General features: G+C 41.7%; 1 protein-coding gene across 1 annotated transcript in view; it reads left to right on the top strand.

The window, feature by feature from the left end:
* The window catches only part of MEI1 (meiotic double-stranded break formation protein 1), a 268,519-nt gene that overhangs the window by 225,539 nt on the left and 24,207 nt on the right, over positions 1-18,773 (top strand). Inside the window, exons 23-26 of the mRNA XM_075286804.1 lie at positions 7,320-7,430; positions 8,379-8,542; positions 15,331-15,415; positions 17,502-17,677. Coding sequence (XP_075142905.1) covers positions 7,320-7,430; positions 8,379-8,542; positions 15,331-15,415; positions 17,502-17,677 — 536 coding nt within the window. The remainder of the gene's footprint in view (positions 1-7,319; positions 7,431-8,378; positions 8,543-15,330; positions 15,416-17,501; positions 17,678-18,773) is intronic.

Raw genomic sequence — 18,773 nt, 5'->3', positions numbered from 1 at the left:
GGATTTAAGAAGTGGGAATGCCCTAAACAATTTGATTGCGGATTCCCTTACAAAGTTAGTTATTAGAATTTGTGTTGACAAATCATTATTTTGTGTTTAGGGGCGTAACTACCGGGGTAGCGGCTGCCACAGGGCTCGGGACATTAGGGGCCCAGCGACAGCCACTACCCCTGCACGTTTTTTCTTCCTTAATAGGCCATTACCAGCTGGAGATACTTCAGCTGGTAACGGGCCCCAGGGCCGGCGTTAGGGGTGGTGGGCAAACTGGGCAATTTCCCAGGGTCCCCACACCCTCAGGAGCCCCATACTTTCCCTACCATAAGGAGAAGATCGGCAGCAGAGAAATCATCTGCAGATGCAGGAGCTGACGATCCCTTCTTGTAAAGTTTCCTGCACACAGCAGCTTCCTGTTGCCGCCCCTCCCCCTCCTCAGCATTGCAGTGTGAGAGAAGTCGATGTAGCTGCTCTCTTCACTGCCAGACAGAGCTGCACAGAAGTTTACTCCATGTCCTGGGCACCCAGCCATTCAGCCACATGTAAGTATATTTTTGGCTAAAATATGTATAGATGTGTATATGTGTTTACATTATGTGTCTTACATACTGTGTGAGTCCTGTATGTGTGTGGATAGGTGTGTATATGTTGTATATAACTGTATGTGTGTGAATAGATGTGTATATGTGTAAGTATATACAGCATATCAAAGTCTGTTTGTCTATCTATCTATCTGTATTTGCTTCTATACATGTCTACCATTATACATACTAGAATTGCATTTTATAATGTGATGCTTAGGCCTGGTTCACATCTGCGCTCAGGTTTCCGTTCGTGGAGTCTGCTTGGGGACCCCCAAACTGAAACCTATACGCATTAAAAAGCGGTTACCTTCAGGGTCTCCAAATACTGTATCACTAATCGGTCTATTATATATCTCTATAGCCGTCTGCAATTAGACAGGCAGGGAAGACTTTTTCTTGTATAGGTGTCAATGACATTAGAACATCATATGCTCTAGGGGAGAACCTAGAGAACTGTGTTATAGGGGGAGAGGGAGTACCCTGTGTAAGCCAACAACATTTGTCAGCTCATTGGGAATTTTAAAGATTTATCACCAATATTAATGAGGGACTGACAGGTTAGATTTGGTTTATTGCTCCCCAATATATACCCCCAGAGTTTTTGGGAGGAACGCAGGTGGAATTAGAATTATCCCGTAATCCCCAGGGTGTCTGCTACTTAGTTCTGTATTTGGTTTTAGCCCTATTAGGCAATGTTTTATGGCATTAGCTGGCTTCATTAAAAGTTATGTTTTATGCTAATTTGTTTGTAGTAGAGAAATTTGTAGCAGTTTAGTACCCATTAGACTAGGGGGGGGGGGGGGGAGTACAGTATATAAATATAAACAGAAAAGAAATACTACAAGCCAGAAAAAAAAACCTATAAATAAGAGAATCAAAGCAATATAAGCACAGGAAATTATAAATGACTACTTACGATAACCCGGTTATCCATTTCCTGAGAACGAAACCATAAAACACTGTTATATATCCTACACAGAAAAGGGAATAGGTGTATATCCAAAAGAATAGGGTATTAAAATAGAAAACTTTATTAACCCTTTCACTGCCAGGCACGTAGCTGTACGTGCTCCCAAGGTGGCAGTTCAGTAGCCGAGGACGTAGTTACTATGTCCTCCCTACTAATGCCGATATCTCTGGACTGCATCAACATATCTTGATGCTTTAAAATGCATTTTAAAGAAGAGAATCTCATCTTTAAAATGATACCAGGGACTTGATAATTATACTTACAGTCTTGGAGCGATTCACTGTTGAAAACACTATTTGTCATTGAGATCCAACTTCAGATCTCAATTCCCGACAGCATTTCAACAGTGAATCGCTCGAAAGTTGTAAGTATAATCATCAAGTTCCTGGTATCATTTTAAAGATGAGATTCTCCTCTTTAAAATGCAATTGAAAGCATCAAGATATGTTGATGCAGTCCAAAGATATAGAGCTCCAAAGTGTCCCACCCCCCCTCCTGTCTAAGCAAGCAATTTGCAAACTTTAACAGGAAAGGGAGAGGGACACGGAGCAGTTCAGAAGAGAGAGAGAGACAGAGAAACAATCAGACTCTGTACATACCCTGTATGTGACAGCAGGAGGGGGGTGGCAGGGACTCTATTGTCCCTATTAACCCTTCTCCTGCCAATCAGAGAACATACTATACATTTGTCTCTGATTGTCACATACAGGTATAATGTAATTCCCCCCTGAGCTTTACTAGTGGGTACTAGTATTCTTATGTTATACCTCCTGAACATAACCAGGAAGTTTATTGGCGCTGTGACCCAGGCATTTACCATTGTCCAGGTCGCAGCGCCAAAAAAACACACAACATATACATAAAGTCGCAAATAAAGTTTACATTTCACCCAATCCCTGTCCTGTCTATACCTGAGCTTTCTACAGTAAAATACGTCTCTAGTGATATCCGTTACACACTAAAATAATAGTAATAACGATTATCACTAGAGATGAATGTATAGCTTGCTAAAAATTTTTATAGGGGGATGGAAAATAACATTTTTATGTAAAGTCCTATTTAATTTGCATGCACAAAATGGGATGGCGCATTTCTGCGATTTTGGCGATTCTTTAACACCCGCCCCTGTAAATATATACATGTGTGGTATGTATGAACTCCTCACATATTGCAGTTTTATGTACAGTACATTATGTTTGCAGAAAGAGATTGCTTGAGCCGCACTTTAGTGGCAAATTTTTGCGCAATTTTTGCTAGCAATCTCTGTTTGCCGCAAAGTTGAATAAAGGTGGTTGTATATATGAACTATTAAACTGTGTTTTTATATACGGTATGCTGTGTACTCTGAAAAAAAGTTAGATTTTGGTGTCACAGTCACCGTTTGGTAGGTGCAGTATAGCTTTTTAACATATTAGTGAACAACAGCAAAATCCTGCTTGTCTTCTGTATTCGTGTTTTAGGGAGTCTGAGCTCTTGTTGTAGTTGATGTTTGCGGTACATATAGTATATATACACATTGTATACACCATAAGCTATTATTTTAAATGCATTTTGTATATGAATGAGTTTTAGGTGCAAATATGTGTTTTAGCGTATTTTTTCAAAAAATTATTTGTGTTGGTCGCAAAGTTGCATGAAGGTGGATGTGGCTATCAATGACCCATTAAGACATTTGTAATCTTCAGGTTGTCTACTTTCAAAAAATATATAGGGTTTAGGGGTTCACTTACTTTTCATGGAGTGTAATCCCTACATTTTATAGGATGATACTTTTTTAACATTTCCAGCTTCAAAGCAGATTTTTGTTCCTTTCAGTTCTAGCGATTTTCTGAAGACACGTGCATGCAGGTTCAGGCCATAGTGATATGTATGAACTCTGCACATGTTGAATTGTTATTTTTAGGAGGTTTGGTGCATTTAATTTTTTGTTTGGTTTCCGCTTTTAACATCTAATATACATTTATTTGCATTTTTTCATAAAATATTCACTTTAAATCAAAATTGCATGAAGGTGCCTGTTCGTATACAGTACCAAGTGGCATTCTGACAATGCTGCAGGTGTGTACTTTAAGAAAATATATAGGTATGGGGGGTTGGATGCTTTTTTAATGTTGCAATTTAGGTTTGATTTGTTCATCTCAAAACTGTGAAAATTGCTCTGGCTACTGGAGGTGCAAAATTTCCAGAGACCCTTGGCATCGAAAAGGTTAATATACAAAAGTTAAAAATAGATAATTGCTCCCCAAAGTGAAAGCATAAGCTAGCAAGAAAACGCTTGACCATTTAAAAATTGGGCCCCAATATAGTAGTTCCTAATGAATTAATCAGTTTATGATAATATTCATGTCCATAGAGTTAACCAACAGGGTTCTCCCACTCAGCCCCTCAAAAAACTGCCAGTCAGGAGATATTACAGTGCCTAGTAATTCCAAAAAGCTCCCTGAATGGATTTAAGACCGCAGTGGCCACTACCATACCCCAGCGGTTATATTATAGAGACAGTAGAAAACATGCCTGAGCAGCTCTCGTTTCCCAGCTAACTCACGGCATTCACTATACTGAGCACCAATCACTACGGACCTGAATGATTCCAAGGTAAGTATTAGCTGCCCAGGATTTAATAGCGATACACCTATAATGCACTTGACGCGTTTCCTCACTCACTAACAGAGTAATTCATCAGAGGTGTGACATATTCAATTGCTAATTTCGTAAGAGAGCCTAGCCATGTCCCCGCTCCCCCCTCTGCATTTTTTTGCAGCTACGAGTGTCGGCGGAGACGCAGGGTCTTATGAAGAGGAAGTACCGCCCCTCTCTCGGGGTTCTGGCCAATCAGTGAGCCGCTGATAGCTTACGCCTCCGGCCTATCTTTTTCCTCAGAGCCCTGTCCACGCATGTGTTTAACCAGACCAATCACACGTGGCGCCGGGAGTAGGCTCATCTCATGAGCTACTCCCACTCAAAGATTGTATGCTGTACGCTATACACTGTAAGTAAACCAGGGCATATTTAAAGGATATCTAAAGTGCTCCTAATAGAGTAGATAAGGAATAAGGATTAGATGTCTTATTGACTATATAGCCGACCTGGTAGTAAATGATCAATTCTTATATAATAGCCAAAGGGGAGTATATAGAGGAGGAATTACTAAAACAACCATGTTGTAACTCTTTAATATATAGTCAATATGACATCTGTATATTTAGCACTGCTTTGGATATGAAATAGGGTTAATAATCCTTATTTATATAACGGAATATGAAAATTTGATTACTGTCATACTTACCGTTGTGTCCCTTTGTGTATTTATGCCCCCGTCTTCTTGATATAACATCTGTCTGTAGCTTCTGACCCCACTGATGTTTCCTTGGTATCGGTGCAGGGCTGTTCTTATCTTTTTGAGACTGTTGTATCTTTTAAGACTCTACCACTGCACAGAGTGAGGCAATGATTCAGTTAATTATCTGTGGCCTCATTGTTTCTCATTCTCTCTCCATAGTCATGTGTGTGAGGTGAGTACAGAGACAGATTTTATACAGATAAATGATCTGAGTAAAGATAAGGTGACAGAGAGAACCCTAATGGATGGCATAGTGAAGGAAACATTAATATGATATATTACAAAGCTGTGTATATTCACATGTTCTATTCATTTATGAAGAGGTGTTTTATAATTAGAGATATGATTTTTAGGGGTTATGGAATCACTGTAATCAAACAAAGCATCCTCTCAAGTTACATTGGCGTCCGGATACAACAGTATACAATGTTCTTTTTTATTTGACCATTGAATCTTGAAACCAGACTCTTCATACCATGCTTGGCTGGAGGTCCCACTAAATCAGCATGATGTTTTCACTAGTAAAAACCCTGTATAGGTAGTCCTTGGGTTACGACATTTCGTGGTTACGACTAGAGATGAGCTAAAAAGTAAAGCTCCCTCGTAACAGAAAGCTGCCAGCACTCCCGACTAGCAAGGACAAGCCTGCTGCAAATCAACGCTGGTTCTGCAGCAGGCTCATCCTTGCTAGTCAGAAGAGAGCTGGCAGCTTGCTGTTACGAGGGAGGTTACTTTTTCTCATAGGAATGAATTGACCAGCGTTGACTGGCCAGTGTACAGCATTCGGCCAATCAACGCTGGTTCTGCCAAAGGCTCGTCTGTGAGGAGGCGGAGTCTAAGATCGAACCACAGCAGTTTCCATTGTGGTCCGATATTAGACTCCGCCGCCTGGCCAGTGTTGATTGGCTGAATGCTGTACACTGGCCAATCAACACTGGCCAATGCATTCCTATGAGAAAAAGTAAGCTCCCGCATAAACGCAAGCTGCCAGCTCTCCCTGTGCAGTACGTGATTTAGTGTGCAGCGGATCAGAACCGAGGAAGACTGTACTGTCCTGTACTGTATATGGTACAGTCTTCCTCGGTTCTGAGCCACTGCACACTAAATCACGTTGATCCGTTCCTACGCGGCGTCGTATGGTATGTTTCCGACTTATGTCAAAAGTCGGTTTGCGACGTCGCGTAAGAACGGATCAACGTCATAAATCGAGGACTACCTGTATATTAGTGAAGTGCATGCAGTGATTGGTTAACTTGTAGCGCCTCTCTACAGTACAGTGTAGTGCAGTACTACATGTTCTGTACTTCTCTTTATTTGTGCCAGAATGAGTTGCTCCTTTGGTATCAGGTGAGAGTTACTCCATGTTAGTTTGTCAGGTGTACTTTTAGGACCCTGAAATAGATCCTTCTACTGATAGAAACTGATAATAGCTTGCGGCAGATATATCTGAATTTTATGCATTATTAAGATTTGCTGTGTTGATGATTGTGATTTGTGATTATTTTTCTTTTTCCATGTTTTCATATTTTTTGACATTTTGAAGTCTTTAAATCCAGTCTTCAGAGTTATGATCTCAACTTACAATGGCCATCCCAGAACTACTGTATATATATGTTTCTATTGTATTCATTAATTAGCCAGCAACGAGCACCGAAAGTCTCAGTGAGCACTCACTGCAGTGTGTGAGAGCAGGAAAGACTGCTGCTGATGATAACTCAACAGCCTTCCCGACTTCCTGGTGCTGGCTAATTAGCATATGAATAAAAGTGGGCTCATTCAAAAACCACTGAGAGGATTAACATACAAAAGGTATGTGTGGAATAGCCATTCTAAAGGCTATGCAAGTATATGTTTAGTTAAAAATGAGTTTTTCGAGTAATAGAGCCCCCTTAAACTAGATAACCCCTATATGACTATCGGGAGGGTGTTGTTTAAAGGGATTCTACCATTAAACTACTTTTTTTTTCTAATTACCACGTCGGAATAGCCTTGAGAAAGGCTATTCATCTCCTTCCTTTAGACGTGGTCTCCGCCACGCCGTTCCGTAGAAATACCGGTTTTAACCGGTATGCAAATGAGCTCTTTCCTGCGCTCCGAGCAAGAGAAGACAGAAGAGGCGGAGTTACTGCAGAAGAAGGAGGCGGCGCAGGAAAGAGCTCTGGGCAGCAATGGGGACGCGCTCATCGGTGTTTCAGCGCTGGGGCCCGCCCTCATTGCTGCGGAGAGCCCATTTGCATACCGGTTAAAACCGGTATTTCTACGGAACGGCACGACCACGTCTAAAGGTTGGAGACGAATAGCCTTTCTTAAGGCTATTCCGGCGTGTTCATTAGAAAAAAAGGTAGCTTAATGGTAGAATCCCTTTAATGTGCCTGTTTTGCTAATGATGAGTAGTTTGTGATTTACTGTTTTCATTGTAATGATTTCATAGTGAACAATTTATCTGGGAAATGCAGTTTGTGTAATGAAAATATCCTTCAGCCTGCACTCAACTTTCTGTACTGCAGCATTCATCATACAAGTACAACTTGCAAAGTGAGAGGTAATGTAATTACACTAATATGATTAAAAACATTACTATGCTAATATTACTTGAGATGACGTTTTCAAAACATTTTGTCTTTAACATGAAGACTTCCTCAAAAACACCCAAATGCTTACAAAAGTTTATCTTTATTTGTACTAATGATTTATGGTTTATCTAAAATCTAAAATTGTTTATAATTCTCCTTTACTTTTCAGTTATAAAACGAAATACACTATATATTAAATCATGAATTTTATTTTCTGAACAAGGCTATCTTTACATCTGCATTTGAAGCTAGTTTAGGAGCCTTTGTTGCAGATTCCATCATAAATGACAGAATAATTATTGCAGTATTCGCTGTGAGAGAGTGAAGGGTGTGGTCTGGGAAGACAGGTATGTCCCAGCCAGGCAGCTAAAGGGTGTTTGGTAAAGGCCCACACCAGGGAGGTCAGTTGACTAATCAAGGCCTGATAATAGTCTGTCTGTGAAGACTAGAAGTGTGGCACCACACTGAAAGAGCTGACTTGTGCAGACCAAACCTACAGAGCAGGTACTGTGCCACCCATTGTTGTTGCCAAGGTGGAGTCTGGTAGCCAGGCTTCTGTATAGACAGGGAAAAGTTTGCTTGTGTTTAGTTTAGTTCTCAGCCAAGAAGGGTTTTGTTTTGGTTATTTGTGCCTTTGCAAAAGCAATTAATGCATTGCAAGTGAATAAAGCCTGAACTTGTGTGCAACCCAGTGTCTGTGTCTCTGTTTCCTGCACTGCTACCAAGCATCTACCTGAGCGGTTCCCCACAGCGCATTATTTTTCCCTGTGAAATGATAGACATCATGAAAGAAACCTGTTTGACCCATTATTGTCAGTAGGTCTGTCAGATGTAGTTTTTTCAGTAATGTAACAGCTTAAGCAATGATTTAACCTCTATTGCCTTTTGAAGCTTATAATGTATTATATATTTCTTAGCCGCAACGGTAATACTCTCTAACACATCTCTGATTGAGCTGATAGAAGAAATAATGGAAAAAACATGGGACAGAACCCAATCTGATTTCAGTGAGTCTCTCTGCTCCTCTGCTTGGTTGATGGCTTCAACCCTAATGAGCTTCCAACAGCGCTACAACTTACAGGTCAGAAATGTATTCATAGAATTGCAGATAAGATAATACTGTTCAACTTCTAGACAGTCCTACACCATGCAGATTTTTAATGCTGCTTGAATTCTGATATATTGTACATTTAGACTGCCTAGTTTAACTTTACACCACTTATTAGTAGGCTTAACTTTAGCACATTTTTCAAAATTTAGCACACAGTGTTGCATGTTAAAAGGGTTTTCCGGGCATAAAAATCAGTTTTCAAAAAGGTCTGTTAGTGCTATTAATACAGTCCTATGAAAAAGTTTGGGCACCCCTATTAATCTTAATCATTTTTAGTTCTAAATATTTTGTTGTTTGCAACAGCCATTTCAGTTTGATATATCTAGTAACTGATGGACACAGTAATATTTCAGGATTGAAATGAGGTTTATTGTACTAACAGAAAATGTACAGTATGCATTAAACCAAAATTTGACCGGTGCAAAAAAATGACAATATTTAGTAGATTCTCCTTTTGCAAAGATAACAGCCTTTAGTCGCTTCCTGTAGCTTTTAATCAGTTCCTGGATCCTGGATGAAGGTATTTTGGACCCTTCCTCTTTACAAAACAATTCAAGTTCAGTTAAGTTTGATGGTCGCCGAGCATGGACAGCCCGCTTCAAATCATCCCACAGATGTTCAATGATATTCAGGTCTGAGGACTGGGATGGCCATTCCAGAACATTGTAATTGTTCCTCTACATGAATGCCTGAGTCGATTTGGAGCGGTGTTTTGGATCATTGTCTTAACTTCAACTTTGTCACTGATTCTTGAACATTATTCTCAAGAATCTGCTGATACTGAGTGGAATCCATGCGACCCTCAACTTTACCAAGATTCCCGGTGCCGGCATTGGCCACACAGCCCCAAAGCAGGATGGAACCTCCACCAAATTTTTGTATAACCAAACAACAGAAGCAGAAGCGAAGCAGCATACTGGTATTCACCACTACACAGTTTGTATCACACTTGAGAAAGGGCAGGTGCCCGAAACGCGTCGTGTTTAATAAACTGTTCAAGATTATACTTTGGTGTGCGCGCTTACTCCCTACCCCTCCACTCCTGTTGGGCTTGCCTGAGGAATCACCTATCATTGTATCACGCTGTTTCACAGTGTAAGGGAAAGAGCTGCTGCTATAACACCTTTTATATGCTCATATGGAGTTGTGACTATTTCACAACACCAATAGGTAAGAGACTAACTACATATCATCACCAAGAGTGTTTATAATTACTACACTATATTGGTGCTCGGTGTCTCTCCCATTTTATCTTTCTACTAAATATTAATGTCACTTTTCTGTTGAGGTGCCCAGTACAATAAACCTCATTTCAATCCTGAAATATTACTGTGTCCATCAGTTATTAGATATATCAAACTGAAATGGCTATTGCAAACACCAAAATATTTAGAACTAAAAATGATTGAGATTAATAGGGGTGCCAAAACTTTTTAATAGGACTGTAGGTTAATAAGTGCACCCAGATACCTTTAGCAGTGTTTTGAGTGATTTCTGGGTTTCTTTGTGAGCTCTTGGAATCTCCTGCATTTGTTTACATGGGCATCTTCCAGTTCTTTTTTCCTACAACTACCATGATGCCTTGGGCTTCATTCAGAGCTAACTCATACCACCTTCCTCTCTCACTCCCTCCCCCTCCCTTTCTCACTCACACTCCCTCCCTGTTCCCCTAGCTAGCTCACCCAATGCTACCTTGCTTTTTAACTCAATCACCCCTCTCCATCATGCCAGCAATTGCCGGGAAAATGGCGGTACCCATGCCCCGCCGGGAAAATAGTGGCTCAGTCATCTTTGACTGAGGTACCAGTGAGATTAATGCCCGCGATCGGTGTGCCGCCTTGTTTAAACACCCGGCATCCGCCATACTAGTACTGCAGATGTTGTTAATGGGTTAATAAGAAGATTTATATTCAGGAAAATAAATGGTCGTGTCAATTATAATAGAGCACGTGCAAAACTGGTAATTGTGCTTGATCGTTTGCGGAAGGAGTTTTTTGATGGCCTTAGGCCATCTCAATAATCTGTTTCTCACAGGGTCTTATACTTAACAAACCATATTAGTCCTAAGGAAAAAAAAGAGAATCATTTGTAAGTAGTGTTAATCTCCTCCATGCTGAAGGACAAGTTGTTGCTCAAACAGTTCTTCTCCCTCCCTTTGGTCAGATATGCAGACACAGACTGTTTGGCCTTGATTTTAGTACATCAAGTAATGTAAACATCTTCAGTTAAATGCATCTTTATGTTTTAGAAAAGCAAGCTAAAAATTAGAGAGATGTGACATTTCAATAACAGGCCAGAATGGAATGATGGCAATTACTGAGGCTTGATCCTGCCTGATTTTCATTAATACCTTCGGTATCATGGAAAGTGGAGGGGAAATGTATGCCATCCTGAACCTCAAATATACGGACAGGGGATCCACAGCCAAGGAATTGTACTACTAGTAAAGAGAGCAGAATTTCTCCTCCTTGGCATTGAATCTGGTTGCCATCAGGTCTACTTCTGGATAAACCAATTTCCGGGTTATCATCTGGAAGACTTCTGGATGGAGAGACCATTCTCCTGGAATGGCGATACCTTAGCTCAATTGATCTGCTATCACATTCAGCAATCCCTTAATATGTACAGCTGATAGAGGAGTTAGATTAGTTTCTGCCTAACTCAAGATCTTCCTCACTTCGCTGAGAAGTTGAGATCGAGTTCCTCCCTGTTTGTTCAAGTAGAGAAGTCTAGTCATCCTCTCATGGGTATTCCAAAACCCTTGGCCAGGAAATTCGTCTAGGTGGGCTCCCCAACCAGAGAGTGATGCACCTGTCAACAGGGTCCAAAAGGGCCAGACCATGGACTTTCCATCATTTAAATGAATGCACAACTTAAGGGATAGACTGGCTTCTTGAGACAGGGAGATTCTTTTGTCTAGTTTGCTGGGATTGTGATTCCAGGCCAATAGAACTTACCTCTGGAGAGGGTGAAGATGCTAAAATGACCATGAAACTGCATCTGCAGCTGAGAATATTATCACCAAAGCTTTCATACCCGTCCTAATGGTAACTGGATTGGGGATTGATTATTGGTTTGCGTCTGCTATAATACTCTCCCTACCGGAAGGTGGAAGTGAGACCTTCATTAGACTGGAATTGATGATGAACCCAGGAAACTGCTTCTGGGTTGCTGGAGGTATATGGGACTTCTCCCACATCACTATCCAACCTAGATGTTGGAGGAAGTTTATGGTTGCATTTAGTTGTTGCTGTAGACCTGCTTTGGAGGAGGCTTTTATCAGGCAATCATCAAGGTAAGGGACAATGGAGATTTCTTGGACTCTGAGAGCTGCAGATACCGAGGATCAGGGCTGCTTTAACCATAGGGCAAACATTGCACTTGCACCGTGCTCTATAGTTGCGGGGACCCTGGAACCGGGTGCCAGACTTTCTGCCCAGGAGGGGCAACACAGTGGCTCAGTGGTTAGCACTGCAGCCTTGCAGCGCTGGAGTCCTGGGTTCAAATCCCGACAAGGACAATATCTGCAAGGAGTTTGTATGTTCTCCGCGTGTTTGCGTGGATTTCCTCTCATACTCGAAAGACATACTGATAGGGAAAAATTTAGATTGTGATCCCTATATAGCTATATGGGGCTCACAATCTACATAAAAAACTAAAAAGACTTTCTGCCCATGACAGCACCACTCATAACTGTATTGGCGTCAACTCCGGCTCTGGAAGCTGTAGGTGCAATGTGATGCCGTCTTTCACATCGTGCCTGAACAGTCCTTGACAAGAGACTACACAGAGCTACAGGGGAGTTAAACTGGGAGCAGATGAAGGGGGGGACATTAAACTGGGGGCAGATGAAGGGGATCATTAAAATGGAGGCAGATTAAGGGGAACGTTATACTGGGGGCAGAGATGGAGGGGGGCATTAAACTGGGGGCAAATGAAGGGGAGCATTAAACTGAGGCAGATGGAGGGGGTACAAATGAAGAGAAACATTAAACGGGCGGGCAGGTTAAATTTTACAGAACCAGCAAAGTGAACAAGATATTGTTTAAGTTCATCCACACATTGCAGGAAAAAAATTGTAGCCATGGAAAAAGAGCATTTCCCCACATCCAAACAGCAGCACGACACATAGAGTATTCCTGCCCCTGTGTGCTGTTTTAGGACAGGTGGAATGTTTAATTAAATTAAAGTAGTAATTAAACCCCTTCCCCATAAGAGGTAAGAGGAACCTCCTCCCCTTGTGTTTTTTCCTCTCCTGTGTGTAGGACAGGTGGAAGGAGGTTTCCCTTACCTCCTTACCCTTTTCCTTACTTTTTTTTACTCTTTTTTGCATTTTACCTGTTCCCAGGCCTCCGATCCTCATCCTGCTGCTTGCGCCCTCTCCAGAATGAGGTCCTCAAAGTATGGAACCACAGCCCTCTGAGTCTGGATCCACCTATCCCTCAATACCCGTCTGTCACTCAGGTGGTGGTTACATCTAAAAGATGGAAGGTCCACGGTCTAGCCGGTCTGGACCCTGTTGTCGACTGATGCATCTCTTATCGGTTGGGGAGCCCATCTAGATGAGATGCACGTGAGAGGGAGATGGAACTGGTTGGAGAAAACCAGGTCATCCAATTGGCGCCATCTACCTGGCACTTCTACATTTTGGCCCTCTGCTTCAGGGCAAGGCAGTGAAAGTTCACTCGGACAACCTAACCGCAGTCCTCTACCTCATGGCAGTTCACATCAAAGGGTCCTTGAATGTGCTGGCGGACCAGTTAAATTGAGGTCTGTGTCAGGCGAATGGTCTCGAACAAGGAGATATTTCATCAGATTACCAAGATGTGGGGACTTCCAGAGGTGGACCTATTGGCCACCTAGTACAACGCCAATGTGGAGAAATTTTGTTCCCGCTATCAGGAAGACGAGCCCTTGGCCCCTGTCAATTCCATGGAGGTTCAGGCTGGCATACATCTTCCCTCCGTTTTCCATGATGCCAAGGGTATTGATGAAAGTCAGACAGGAGCAGGCTTCCATTTTGGCCAAAGAGGGCTTGGTTTACCCAACTCATTCAGATGAGTCGAGGGATGTATTGGAGGCTCCCCCCAACCCCCCCTCCCCCCAGCTTCACAGCCTGGAAGTTGACTGGTCCATACCTGGACTGGAAGAACTATCCTCAGCCGTCTGGAACACCATAGCTCATTCTAGGGCTCCTGCTACTAACCATGCTTATCTCAGGTTTTTCAATATCTTCAAGTCCTGGTATGCGGACAAACAGATGTCCCATGACAACACCTCCACACAGTCACTGTTGGAGTTCTTACAAGACAGCTTGGATAAAGGGCTCACACCTGCCACACTCAAACTCCATGTGGCTGCCCTATCTTCCTGTCTGAACAGGAGCCTATCTCAAGATATTTTTATATCCAGGTTCCTCAAAGGAGCAACCAGGTTAAGGCTTTCCATAAGATCTCTGATTCCGCAGTGGGACTTTTCTACTGTCTTAGCAGGTCTTTGTAGCCCCCCATTTCAGCCATTACATGAAGTGGATCTAAAGTTCTTATCTTTAAAAATGTTTTTTCTTTTAGCAATCACATCAGCTAAACGCGTAGGTGAATTGCAGGCTCTCTCAGCCTATGTGCTTTATACAGCCTTTTTCCCAGATCATGTCCAATTAAGATTTTTGCCCGGCTTCCTGCCTAAAGTCCCTTCCTATGCCAACCTAAACCAGGTTATCTCCTTATCGGTATTTTTTCCTTCTCCTGAAGAGAAGTATAAAAAAACAAAAAACTTGAGAGTCTTCAGTAGTTCATACCTTTTTTAATGGCTAACTAATAATGATGGTAGATTACAACATTTCAAAGCTCTCGGCTTCTTCTTCATGTATATCTAAAAACAGTTTCTGAAGGATGCATATTTATGTACAAGAGGGACACATAGGAATAGAATTCTATGAGGGAGGGTAGAAGAAGGTTATTGATTATACAACTAAACAATTCATCCGGCTTGTAATGTTCTTATCAGTTCACAGAGTGTCTTTATGGCTGGCTGTCTCAGTTCAGTGATTTCTGTAGGATGCCATGAACCCATGTGAGAGATTCATCCCTTTCTCGAGAGTGTCAAACAAGGTCATAGAGCGGAGGTGCCGGATGGAGCGGCGCCATTATACTTACAGACCCGGCGTCCGGACCCGGGAGCCGCAGCATCGCCACGCTCCTGCCAGGAGCTGAGGAGCACGATGCTGTTCATTTCAAACTGCAGAAATACTTATGGTACTTCACCTAGCAGGCCCAGAACACAGATATACCCCGCGTGCGGGCCTGAGGTTACGTGGCCACGTCATCTGGCTTGTGATGGAGGGGGCGGGGTCTGCATTTCGGGCCTGCTAGCAGAAGTACCGTAAGTACTTCTGCAATTTGAAATAAATAGCATCGCCACGCTCCTGCTATGAGTGTGACGATGCTGTGGCCCCGCCCCGGTGTCTGTATGCTGGGTCTGTAACTATAAATATTGCTGAATTACCGTATTGACTCGAGTATAAGCCAAGGCGGACTTTTTCAGCACAAAAACTGTGCTGAAAAACTCGGCTTATACTCGAGTATATACGGTAATGGGGGAAGAAAAAAAACTTAAATGCAATTGGAAAAATTGCAATGCATTTTTTGGGCCTTAGCTTTAAATGTTTTTTTTTTCAGTTATGTGTGAGCTGATGGCATGGAATTAGTATATTACCTACCTTGAAGTAGTATTTTATTTGATTTATTCTTTTTTTTCAGGTTCATAAAACAGTTTGTGTTGATGTGAATAATATCATAAATTTAATTTCATTTAAATTTAAGGACACATCATCCTTGCTAATTGGTAAGAAGACGTATTCTGTTGTACAAGAAATTATATTAGTAGGAAATTGGGTCTTCACCCAGCATGAGACACATCAGATGGATGTTTTGAAAAGGGAATCAAAGGAACACCAGGGGGTGCCATAGCATATGTTTTTATGTAGCAATAATTTCTAGAGCTAGGAGAAATTTATTTTATTATTCTTATTCCAGTTGAAAAATTATTCTGTCTTTTTGAGATTTGAAAAGAGAAATGTACCATATTTTTCAGACTATAAGATGCACTTTTTTCCCAAAAAATTTTGGGGGAAAAGAAGGGTGCATCTTATAGTCCGAACGTGGCCGCCAATACAGACCCGGCATCCGCTGTAAGAGACAGATGCCGGGGAGGGTTAGACGCCGGCACAGGTGCCGGGGCCTGCGACATCGCTACACTCCTGCAGCCAGCAGCGGCAGGAGCGATGCTGCCATTTCACTCCTCCCACACAGACAAACACATATAGACAGACACATATAGACTCAGACAGACACATATAGACACACACACAGACAGACACATACAAACACATATAGACACACACACACACACTCTCCACCCTGCATCTCACCTTACATCTCTCAGTACCTTATGACACACACCACATGTCTCCATCTTCTGCCGGCACTAAGACACGCCCCCTAGACACGCCTCTCTAGTCAAGCTGTGCGGACTGGTCTGAAACAGTCAGAGGGCCGGATATGGCCTGTGGGCCAGGCTTTGCCCAGGTCTGCTCTATATAATGCTTACCAGTTGATGTTGTTCTTGACTCGGACGAGAAAGAATCCAAGGAACAGTCAGTCGTACTTATTGAAACCAGTATTGATGTGACAAATATGAGTTAGAAATGTGGTTTAGCTGAGAAAATGAATGGGCACACAGAAGAGCTTGAACTGATTAGCAGAAATATATCTATCTAGCATCAACAGTGAAGCTTGACTCTGGTCAAGCCGAGTGCATCACACACTGGAGTAGTCTAGTGAAGCTTGCACAGTTCAGCAGTAATCCAAGACATAGCACGCAAACTGAACTAGCTGAGTGAAGCAGAGTTCAGTAATAATCCAAGGGTTAACCACAAACAATTATATAGGTCAAAAGAATCAAAAGCAGGTAACCTAGAAAAGCAAGGTGTTGCTAGATGATAACCTTAAATGGAGTCGCAGTCCAATCACTGAGGGAGAAATGCTTTATTTAATTTGTCCATTTTGAGACATGAAAAACAAATAAATTGGCAAATTTTGTAATAACTGTTTTTGTATCCGTTCTTTGTCCATTTGTAACTTTTTGATGGCCAAATGCTTATTCTTCTCATCAAGAAAATGGACATGTGAATACGCTCATTTACTGTCCCTGTTTTCAAAACAGCAATTAAAGAACTGCTCTTAGGGCCTCTTCACACGGAGTTTATGCTCTGTGTATTCTGTACATTTTACACGTGTAAAAATACACGTGTAAAATGTAGTTAGCCATTGAGTTCAATGGCATGTTCATATAACGCGCGTCTTTTTGCATTGTAAAATGTACAGAATACACAGAGCATAAACTCAGTGTGAAGGGGCTTTAAGAGCAGTTCTTTAATTGCTGTTTTGAAAACAGGGACAGTAAATGAGCATATTCACATTCGGCCTGGACCTACATTTCCTTTTTTTCTTTGCTTCCTTCGTACATGAGCAGGCATACTGCATCTGCTTGTGTAAGCAAAAATCCAAGATGCCGCACGGAGCCTGCGCTGTAGTCTCAGCGAAGCATGCCCCTTGTGCCATTTTTGAACATAATTGAACAAAATAATTGAAACAGACGGTATGCCTACAATCGCCTTTAATTGTGTTAACTGAAAAAAAAAAGTGGCTCAGTGGAGTGCAGCCAGTGCCACAGTATATATTTTATCCTAAGGCTGCATTCACTCAGTTCATTTTTGTATATAAACCACTTGCATTTTTGAGAAATGCATGTTCTTTCTATATTAAAAAAAAACATGATTTTTTTTTTTTCTGCAAAAGCACACTGTGCCAACTCAGCCTGACTCAATTCATTAAATGAAAATGTTTAACTATATATGTTTTTTTTTCAGTTGGTGTTCTTCAGTACTTTAAAACGCTGCTCAGACAGAAATTCTCTTCACCTTTAATTAATTTATTTAAAGAGCAAAGAAATTCCCTACTACTTGAACCACAAAATGCTATTTGGCCCCTGACCTCTCAAAACACACGCTACCTGGTTGCAGCTTTACAGAACCTCCTTGTGCAGGTAACATTCTTTATTATGTATTGGTATTGCACTGTCATGTGTAGGATCTCCACTTCTGTTCATAATATGCTGTGGCTTCTATTTTTTGGAGGATGCTAAAAACCATGAACACACCCATGAATTTTGCCAACTGCATTGACTATATACGTCTGGTTGACTGTCTAAGGGAGCCTGCACACGGAGTTTACGCTTGCTCATTCTGAACGTAAAACTCATTCAGAGTGAGCGGTGTAAAAATCAGATCCCATTGACTTGAATGGGTGCCGGCATACGCGCGCTCCCCATTGAAATCAATGGGAGGCTTTTTTACCTATTGCTTTCAATGTGATATGGGCGTATGCTGGCACCCATTCAAGTCAATGGGATCTGTTTTTTATGCCACTCACTCTGAACGAGTTTTATGTTCAGAATGAGCTTAGTGTAAACTCCATGTGCAGGCTCCCTAAGGGTCCATTCACATGGAGGAAAATAGTGAGGAATTTGGTGTGGAATTTCAGCACTGAAAAAAAAGCCTCCCATTGACTTCAATGAGTTCCTTTTTCTGCTAGGAGAAAAAGGAACCCATTGAAGTCAATGGAAGGCTTTTTTTTCAACGCTGATATTCCACACCAAGTTCCTCACCATTTTCCTCCGTGTGAATGGACCCTAACTCTACACTTTTGTGACTATATGTCCTGCAGAAGCAGAGAGAAAGCAGTGGCAATTGAATACCACCCCTGCCTTCCTGAAAGCTGATGGCTTTTGTACCTGCATACACAGTGCTCATTTAGAACTGTGTATACAGCAATGGGAACCATTTTTCCCCTGGTTTGTGATCCATCAGGCTGGGCCAGTTTTAGACAAAGTGTGGCACTGGTAAAAAATTAAAAGTGGGGCCCCAAATACTGATATACAAACAACACCATCATCTTTCAGTGGCAGCCCCTTTAATAATTCCTCCTTTCCGCCCCAAAACAGTAACAACAACCCCCATTTGCCCACTCACAATTCAAATGACCACCTTTGTATTTAATAGATTTTTGCACCCTCTCATCAGTTTTTATAGTGCCTCTTTATAAATAATAGTCCTTGCTTATAAATAGTATTACACCATTAT

The sequence above is a fragment of the Leptodactylus fuscus genome, chromosome 9 (assembly GCF_031893055.1).
Source record: "Leptodactylus fuscus isolate aLepFus1 chromosome 9, aLepFus1.hap2, whole genome shotgun sequence".
NCBI classification, from domain to species: domain Eukaryota; kingdom Metazoa; phylum Chordata; class Amphibia; order Anura; family Leptodactylidae; genus Leptodactylus; species Leptodactylus fuscus.
Note: the sequence above shows the minus strand (reverse complement) of the source record. Positions and strands in the feature narration are given on the sequence as shown.